Genomic DNA, 10,223 nt, shown 5'->3' with positions numbered 1-10,223 from the left:
CCTTCCAAATGACAGAGAAGGAGATGTCATTCCTATAAAGAGGGGGAAAAGTTTGAAGGTGGTCATGAAAATGACTAGCTTAATGATCCGATATATAGTGAAAATGAAAAAGGTTGCTATTTGAAAGGTTTTGTTAATGTATTTTGTTTTTATAAGCCAAGGAATACTCATTTTGAATGAGCCACTCTCAAAGAATTCAATCCTCTTTCTTTTAACCTACAAGGCTTATCAGCAAGCCAATGGCAAAATTTTAAGGCACAAAACGAGCTATCAAATATGGAATAATCTTGTATGCTCTGTACCTTTTGTAAAGCTCCTGTCTGAAAAGAGATATGCAAAAAATGAAGGATGTCCACATGGAAATGCAGACATAATCCAAGAGGCGACAGATCAGCTAGAAGCAACATGACAGGCACAGATGTACAAGACACTTCCTTAACTAGGAAATGCAGAAATTATCTAATGATTCATTCATCACTTATTGACATAGAGAAAATGCCACAATCTGGCCAAACATTCTATCAAAGATAAGCAGAATATTAGAAGTACATTGCCATCATCAAAAGCACACACTAGGTCATACACCTCTATACTTGAAACATCCCAGAAAGAGAGATAGTGATAAACTATGTCTGTTTTTGTTCATGTCTCTATGTTTCCAAGACTAACCCATTGCATAGTTATTGTATTACAGAGTGTTAAGGGAATGGTGATTTCTAGCAGTATTTGAAAGCTTCTTTATTTATTCTCCATGCCATATCAGTTCGTCTGGGAAAACCTGCCAAGTTTACAACTGTTACAGAATGAGCATGTACTGCGTTCACTCCTTCTGCATAATGAACTAGGAATGTGGGTAACAGACTGCCTAGAAGACTTCAAGGTGCAGGGACGTGAAGAAGGCATTTTGAGCAGCACAAAACTGTCTAGAAAACGGTCTGTACAGAACTGCTCTCTGTAGTTGTTTAAAGGGCACAGAGAAGGTGGCTTTTGCAATGCCTTCAAAATGATGAAGCACCTAGTCACTGATTAGCTCAAATAATGAAATAAATGGACATTCTCTAGGTCTCCACCTCGAGACAGAGTGGTTTGAGGTCAGAAATAGTAGCACAGGCTCCAGTTTTTATGTGTTATATAGCTTCATATTTCTCTGGGAAGCATAACAAGGTAAAAATAATGTTATATGCATTCTAAGATTAGACTGTGTGTGTTTGTGGAGGGGAGAGAAGAGCTGTATTTTGCAATGCCTCCCTTATTTATGTTTTTTTGTTTTGTTTTGTTTTTTTCCCCAAGAACTGAAACTCCATGTAACAGGCACTGTCCAGTAGTGCGATGCTACCCAGGAACAGGCCTTCTAAGACCCAGATGTCTGCCTTCGGTTTCTCTCTGAAAATAAACTCTCAATAACATGGCACTGCTCACCTCAGGTTTCCACTGTGTTTTGGAAGTCCATCTCATTCATTCCTTATAACCCATAGGAGAAACAGAAATGATACTTTATTATATATTATATAATCATAATGCCTCGGATCTTCTAGATATTTTCAAAAACACCCAATCTCCATTTAAAATTTGAAAAGTTACAAAAAAAAAAATTACAAGGTTAAACTTAAAACAGTAAACAAAACAAAACAAAACAAAACAAAAACTACTATGAAAAAAGTTTTCGGAAAAAAAATGTATATATAAAGTTTCTTCCCCAATTAGATTCAAAAATTGGACCACATGATGCATAGAATATCATATCACAACAAGCCAGTAGCTCTTCTCAGCTACCTGTGACTATCTCTCTTTCATTTGACTGCAGTACATACTGAAATCAAAATAAATTTCATTTTTTATTTTGATGATCCATTCCTCCACAGGAATAGAGACAACAAGGAAAATCTCAAGTAGCACAGCTCTGTGTGCTTAAAAAAAAAAAAAAAATACAGTCCAAGGAGAGTCATTTTATACTGAGGCTTTAGCTGCTTATAAAAGTAGAACTCAGTTTTCTAGTATAAATTGTGCCCTGGGATTGAATCCTCTGAGATTGTGGGCAAAACTCCTAGACTATGATTTAGATAAATAGAAGCCTACGAAAAAGTGGCATGAATAGGAATTTATAGAGAGAAAACTACAAATGTGGGGCAAAATCACACAAATATTATCATTACTATATGATATAAAGATAGATACACCCTCTCTCCCTCTAAGTAATATTTTGCAGCGTAATTCTATGGATTGTTGTTTCTTAGATCAAAGTGTACTTAATCCATGTTCTAATTTCAAAAATAATAGCCGGGTATAGGAGATCCTATTTTCAACATGAGTACTCGCTATCTCTCTGCACTGTCCTGACCACGTGACCTAGGTTCATTGAATGTTTGACTATGGAATGACATCTGTGAGCTTTTGGTCCCATTATCCTTTGTCCATGATTGATCTTCTCAATCTTCCTCCTGGATAGTTTATCATATCTATGTCACAGAAGCCACAGAGAGAAGTGGTGAATATATCCTATCCTAGACTTGGTCTGATTCAGTTCAGATACTGGATTTCCCACTCATACGATTTGAAAGAGTTTGTACTGTTATGAGATATTAATTACTCTTTACACATAGGATAGAGTTCACCAGGGAACATACGTGGGCCTAAGATTTTCATTATAGGAAATATTTGATTACTAAATTCAACTAAAAATGTCTACTCAAATTCTATTTTTCATCTTCAGTTACCTATAAAGACATTTTGAGATAAATAAAAACTAACGGACTCCTTTGCCAGCCAATTGGCACAATAAGAAATGCTAAAGGATTACTACCAGCTGATGGAAAATGTCCAAAGCTTTTAAATGTCCAAAGCTTTTTAATGAAGAAAGGAGGATCATTGGAAATGTTGAATAATCATGTTATCTACTTCAAATATCAAATGAGCTTTGTGCACAAAAATTGTTATTATACTACTCTGAATTATTGCAAAAAAATAAGCACTTAAATGCACAGAAGATTTTATTCACTCAAAGATATTACACTTTCACTAAGATCAAAGTATATTAGGCATCTACACATAATGTATACACTTTCATTTATAGCTATACATGAACTATATAAAATAATATGATATAATTTCAATGAACAAGTCAAAAATACAAAACAACATATTTTGAAACAGCAAAACAATGTCATAATGTGTGTGGGGGGGTATTGGAATACAGACAATATTATTGCTTCTCATTCTAATTTATGGAGTTTGAAGTGTTTAAGTAATGAGACCATACAACAATCTGACAACAAAAACTATCATAAATGAATACTAACTGAAAAAATTACTCCACTCAGATCAGACCTATTATCAAATGCGATATCTTAAAAAAAGTTGGTTTCCCAAGCTTTTAAAAAATGTTAGTTTCTGCTGTCAAGATGGCAGTCTATGTAACTATTCTTATTCCCCCAGAAAGCTTCAGATATATTAAAACTGATGTTAAAACTAAGTGATATATAAGTTAAAACGAAGTGATATATATGTATATTAACATTCATTAAATTAATGTTACTATAATTAATTAAAGATATATATCTTCAAAATCAATAGAAGCAGTCATTAAAGGACAAGAGTGAGCAGTCTAGCATATACTTGCAAACACAGGATAGGGTAGTTAGATTTCAAAGACAGGGAAGGGATGTGAAGGTTTCTGTCTTGAGGTTTTCAGAAAAGCCAGAGGCAAAAAGCACCAAAAGGCAAATTCCTAAAGAATTAGGTGGAGTTTCATAGTAGTGTCTCTGCCACACAAAACTCCTACCCTGTATGCTACAATGTGTCATCTACATATCTTTCAGATCTGAATTTCTCAATCATCTAACTACTGAGAATATGGCCCTCTTTCTTTCTATTGTCTAATGGACCTTCCTCAGCTGAGGTCAAATCCCCCTCCCAGAGAACCCCCATAATGCCTGGTTGATGAAGGAGCATAGAGCTTACTGGATTCACCACAATGAGGACAACAATGAAGGGACACTCCAGCTCCAGCACTCCTGTGTAAACTTCTGGCTGACACTTTTGTTCATATTTCATTACAAATCATTTTCTCCCTCTTTCTTCATTCACCTCTCCCTAGTGCTGATCTTGGGAGCAAAGTCATTATTAGTTTTCTAATGCCACTGTGATAAATTACCAGGAATATAGTGCCTTAAATCAATGTAAATTTATTATCTTGCAGTTCAGTTTGTTAGAAAGCTGATGCATATCTCACTGAGCTAAAATCGAGTTTTCAGAAGGTCTGCATCTGTTTCTGGAGACACTAGAGGAGAACGTTTTTTGTTTGTTTGTTTGTTTGTTTTACCTTTTTCCAGCTTCTATAGGCTACCTACATTCCTTAACTCATGGCTCTCTTCTCCATTTTCAGAGCCAGGAATGAAGTTTTAAGTCCTACACATATGATATTGCTCTGACTTTGCTTCAAACATGTAAAGGCACCCCAATGTTCATAGCAATTTTATCAACCATAGCCAAGTCATGGAAAGAACCCAAATGCCCATCAGCTGATAAATGGATAAAGGAATAGTGGTATATGTATGCAATGGAATATTACTCAGCCATCAAAAAGAATGAGATTTTTTTTTTTGCCATTCACAATGACCTGGATGAAGCTAGAGTGTAGGATGCTAAGCAAAATATGTCAGTCTGAAAAAGAAAAACATCATATGATTTCACTCATTTGTGGAATTTAAACAACATAACAGATGAACATAGCAGGGGAAAAAAAGAAATAGGTGAACCATAAAGCAGACTATTAACTATAGAAAACAAACTGAGGGCTGCTGGAGCAGAGTTGGGGAGGGATGAATTAAATGGGTGATTGGGGTTAGGTAGGGCACTTGTGATGAACACGGGTGATGTATGGAAGTGTTGAATCACTGATTCCCACTCCTGAAGCTGATATCACACTGTGTGTCCACTGGAATTTACATAAAAACTTGTAAAAAAAAATGAATGTGTAAATAATTACACAATTGAGTCATCACATCTTTCTCTGGCTCTGTTTTCTGTTTCTATTATCTTCCACTTCCAAGGACTCATGACTATATTGGCTCTGCTTCAATAGTCCAAGACACTCTCCCTATCATGATCAACCTTAATCCTCTATGCAAATTTAGTTCTTCTTTGCCATGAAACTGAACATATTCACAAATTCTGAATATTAAGATGAGGACCTCTTTAAAGGGACATTATTCTGCCTCCAGGCAAATCTCCATCTCAGAATGTGCTTTCTAAGAAACCCGACCTGAAAACATTGCTTAGCAGGGGTGTTTGAAGAGCCTACCAAGAAATCACAATGGCAAAGAAAAACTCACAGTAAATAGTAACCAAATGTCCAAAGATTATTAACAAAATAAAAAAAGAACTAACAATATAATAAGAAACTGTATAAAATCGAACTAAAAGTAAACCCTTCAGAGTTTTAAAATACATGTAGTTAGCAGCCTTAAAGACAGGAGAGAGAGAATTGCCATCATGAAGAAAGGGATTTTTTTTATTAAAAGGATCTCATATATGGAGTATAACAAACAGTGTACAGGACTGTAAGGGTAGGGAGAGAAAACTGAATGGGAAGTCTTCAGAGAGGGAGACAAGCCACGAGAGACTCTGAACTATGGGAAACAAATTAAAGGTTGCTGAAGGGGAGGTGGATGGGGGAATGAGGTAACTGGGAGATGGGCACTAAGGAGGGCACAGGATGTGATGAGCTTGGGTGTTATATGCAACTGATGAATGGTTGAACACTACACCTGAAACTAATGATGTGCTATGCGTTGGATAATTGAATTTGAATTTTAAGAAAAGGATCAAACATAGAAAATTTAAATGTTGAAATAATTACATTAGGGGACTAAAGAATAGGATGGAAACTTCTGAAAATAAAAATTGGGGGTTTGGGGCACCTGGGTGGCTCAGTGGGTTAAAGCCTCTGCCTTCGGCTCAGGTCATGATCCCAGGGTCCTGGGATCCAGCCCCACATCGGGCTCTCTGCTCGGCAGGGAGCCTGCTTCTCTGTCTCTCTGCCTGCCTCTCTGCCTACTTGTGATCTCTTGTCTGTCAAATAAATAAATAAAATCTTTTTAAAAAATTGGGGGTTTTAAGAATAGACAGATATATTTTTAGGATTATAGTAAAAGAAATAAATAATGGAAGGAAAGAAAAGTTAAAATACATGGAATAAAGATAAGGTGTCCCAACCTTATTTTTACATATTTACAAAAGAATATGGTGGTAAGTGGGGAAGGAACTAGTTAAAGAAATAAAGTTTGAAAAGTAATAGAGAAATATCTGGAAGTAATAGATATCTGGTATATATCATGTAAGAAAAGAAGGGCTGATTGAATACTGAACATGCCTTTTTAAAAAAATTTTTAAATCTAGTCTCATAATGAAATTTCAGAACACTGAAGTAAAGATGATACCAAAAAAAAAAAAGAAAAAGAAAAAGAAAAAATCTTTCAAAAAAGTAGAAAAATAACCGGCTTATTTTCCACTGACAACTTTAGTGGCAAGAAAACAAAAACTTGAACAATGGATTCAGAAAGGTTGTGGAATAGAACTTGGTTCCAAAATTCTGTTAATTTTTAATTTATTTTTCAAATATGAGAGCAGATGAAAACATATTTAGCCATGAAAATGCAATTAAATAACACCAACGAGGTGGGGTTGTGGAAGTGGGAAAAATAGATATTCTTCACAAACACTGTGAATCTCAGAGCAAGAAAATATTCGTAAAGATTTATTGCAGAAAGGAATAATTAAAAATATATATGATCAAATAAAATGGCCATTTAAGAAGGTTTTTTAAGCCTAGAATCACAGTTCCAGGTAATTCCAAAATGAGAGATACAGTTGTACAAGAACAGGACAAAGCAAGAGGGCTAGAATTTTTGTTTTGTTCAGAGTAGGGTAGCTACAAATTACTATAATTAGAAAACTAATATTTGACTAATACTAGGGAACAAAGTTAAATTAAGGAAGCAAGAAAGTTAGAAAAAAGGAAAGTATTGAATAATATGAATTTTTAAAAAAATTTTATTTTTTTGTGTGTTTCAAAATTTCTTGTGTATGCACCTCACCCAGCGCTCCATGCAATACATGTGAAATTTTTAAGAAGTGATCAAAAACAATGATGAAGAAATCAGAAATATATTCTTATTGGCAATTCTGCTACTCAATAATTTTACTGCAAATTATAAAAACATGCATAAACTTCTTAAAATTCACCAAGAAATAAATGCAAGGAAATGCAGGATACTTTCTAATTAAAAAATAATAATAATGTGAATATCTATTAATTAAGAGATGACTGCATAAATAAAACCAAATGTTAAAAATAAAACATGAAATATTTTAAGCCATATAAATAAATAACAAATGACCTAATTAAAACATTGTGACTGGGGTGACTGGGTTAAACTTCTGCCTTTGGCTCAGGTCCTGATCTCAGGGTCCTGGGATCAAGCCCCATATCAGGCTCTCTGTTCAGCAGGCAGCCTGCTTCCTGCAGTCTCTCTCTTTCTCTGCCTGCCTCTCTGCCTACTTGTGATCTCTCTGTCTGTCAAATAAATAAATAAAAATCTCTAAAAAAAAAAAAACTGCAATGGTTATAAAATTTAAAATTTCTGTACTGTGTGTCAGATAAACAAATGATACATTTTGCCTCTGGAAAAATAGCACAAAATTTGTATTGGAGCAGTGTTGAAAGTAATTTCCACCTTTATTCTGTGTATATTTTTATTGCAACACATTTGAGATGAGTTCAATGTTTGAAGGTCGTTAATTCATAAGTTGTAGGAACAAAGGTCTGCATTATACATTTACTTTAGTTTTTTTTCATAAATAATCTGAAAAAGAAAAAAATTAATGTAAAGCAATATGCCAAGTTTGATGATGCAACAGGTCATTGCTTGGTCTTTGGGAAATATTACTATTGAATTAACTGAAAGCCATCAGTAGGATCAAAGAAAGGTGACTATTCATAGATTGGTTTGAAAACTTATACATCAAAGTCAGTGGGGGAATGAGAGATAGATCATGGACCTAGAATGAGAGCCCTTTCATTTTGGAAGGGAGTATTTCATGGTCAAATGCAGATTGAGAGGAAAAAAGTGAATAAAATGATAGGCAAAGGCCAGCATGCATCACATAAATAGAGAAAATACAATACATGATTGAATTATAAAACTACACTTGTATTTATGGGCCTAACTAGAGGGAGACAGTCAGTGATGTGGTACTGTTGATATGTAAGAAATAGTTTCGAGGGGCACTTAGTTGGCTCAGTTGGTTAAGTGTCAATGCTTGATTTCATCAGAGGTCATGATCTTAGGCTCCTGAGGTTGAGTCCTGTATCGGGCTCTGTGCACAGTGTGGGAAATCTGTGATTCTCTCTCTCTCCCTCTGCCCTTCCTCCCCACTCTCTCTCTCTCTCTCTCTCAAATAACTAAATAAACCTAAAAACTAACAAAAAAGAAATACTTTCAAAATTGCATGTTTATTTTGGCTATCATTCTTCTGAATCTTACATGTTTGGCAGATCATTCCACTTCAAGCCACAGATTGGAAAATTTTTTTTTGAACCTATGAAGTTTGCTCTTTTTAAAGAACATAACACAATTCAAACTCCACAAGCCGGACATTTTGTGTTAGTTTGGTTCATGGATATATCCCTAGCAATTAGAATTATCCAAGACATATAACAAACACAAAATGAATGTAAATGAAAGGAATAATAAAGTGAATGAATGAATGAATGGACAAACCAAACAACACATGAAGTAGGATACAGGGTCAAATTTCCAGTGCCACATTTCTCTAATTACAGAATGCAAATAAATAAATAAATAACAGTATAAAATGTTCTTTACCCAGAAAAAGAGAATCTTTCTCCTATGAAGGACTTGGCATGAAGACATGTGGACAGAGGCCACACAGCTCCATCCAGACACTCCATTAGCCTTTGAACTTGAGCTCCAGTGACATTTCCACAAGTCTTAGAATCCATTAGTCAGTAGCTAGGAATAAATCAAAGTGTATCTCAACCTGGAAGCAACATATTAGAACTAGGAGATGTTTGTTAAAGCAAGAACACACATGTTTTTCTAGATGCATCAAAATCCTTAGTGAAAGAACATGTCATGAGTCTTATTTTTTGATAAAGACATGGAGTACTCGCTCTCGAATCTGTTTGGTCCTTACACCATAAATGATGGGGTTGAGTGAAGGTGGGATAACCAAATAGAGGTTGGCAACAAGAATGTGAATGTAGCGTGGTATGTTGTGTCCAAATCGGTGAGTGAGGAAGGAGAACACTGAGGGGATATAGAAAACACAGATGACCCCAACATGAGAGCCACATGTGCTGAGCGCTTTTAGCCGAGCATCCTGTGATGGGAGGCGGAAGACAGCTCGCAGAATGTAGACATAGGAGATGCAAATAAGGACCAGGTTCAAGACAAAGAAGGAAACCACGAAGAGCCCATAGATGGCATTGATACGGATGTTTCCACAGGACAGTTTTGCGATGCCCATGTGCTCACAGTAGGAATGAGCTATTACACGAGCTTGACAGTAGGGCAGGCGGTAAATGAGATACACCATGGGAAGAGTAAGCACAACTGGACGAACCACAATACACATGCTGATGCCCACAAGCACCCGGGATGTCAAGATGGTCGTATAGTGGAGTGGAGCACAGATGGCCACATAGCGGTCAAAGGCCATGGCCAGCAAGATCTCAGCTTCTATGCCAGTAAAAGTATGGATCAAAAACATCTGGGCCACACAAGCCCCAAAGTTAATCTCATGAGCATCAAACCAGAAGATACCCAGCATGCGGGGCACAGAGGTTGTGGAAAGGGCCAAATCGATAGTTGAAAGGAGGGCCAGGAAGTAGAACATGGGCTCCCTCTGAAGGCTCTGCTCTGTCTTGATGACCAGCAAAATTGTGGCATTGCCCAGTAAAGCCACAAGGTAAACTGAGCAGAAAGGCAGGGAGATCCAGGCATGGGCCCCTTCCAGACCCGGGATTCCAATGAGGAAGAATGTGGTTGGGTGAAAAATACTCCTGTTCTGGTATGTCATGCTGTCACTGGTCAAAGGAGGTGAAACTTTCCTCATCTAGGGTAAAAATGAGAGAGATTAAGTTGAAGAGATCAGAAGAGAGATCAAAGTCTGAAGGGGATGTCATGTCACTTGCTGGCTCA

The 10,223-nt window shown here is 36.2% G+C and overlaps 1 protein-coding gene across 1 annotated transcript; it reads right to left on the bottom strand.

Annotated features, from left to right (window-relative positions):
• Positions 1 to 9,162: 9,162 nt before the first annotated feature.
• On the bottom strand, positions 9,163 to 10,101 carry LOC131821072 (olfactory receptor 52J3). Its single transcript, XM_059156845.1, has one exon. The coding sequence runs from the start codon at positions 10,099 to 10,101 to the stop codon at positions 9,163 to 9,165; it is 939 nt and encodes a 312-aa protein (XP_059012828.1).
• Between the last annotated feature and the right edge of the window lie 122 nt (positions 10,102 to 10,223).

Source organism: Mustela lutreola, chromosome 1 (genome assembly GCF_030435805.1).
Source record: "Mustela lutreola isolate mMusLut2 chromosome 1, mMusLut2.pri, whole genome shotgun sequence".
NCBI lineage: Eukaryota > Metazoa > Chordata > Mammalia > Carnivora > Mustelidae > Mustela > Mustela lutreola.
The sequence above is the reverse complement of the archived record's forward strand: the minus strand, read 5'-3'. Positions and strand labels throughout refer to the sequence as shown.

Excerpts from the sequence above, each read along its gene's own strand:
- LOC131821072 (XM_059156845.1), bottom strand. The coding sequence starts at position 10,101 with ATGACATACCAGAACAGGAGTATTTTTCACCCAACCACATTCTTCCTC.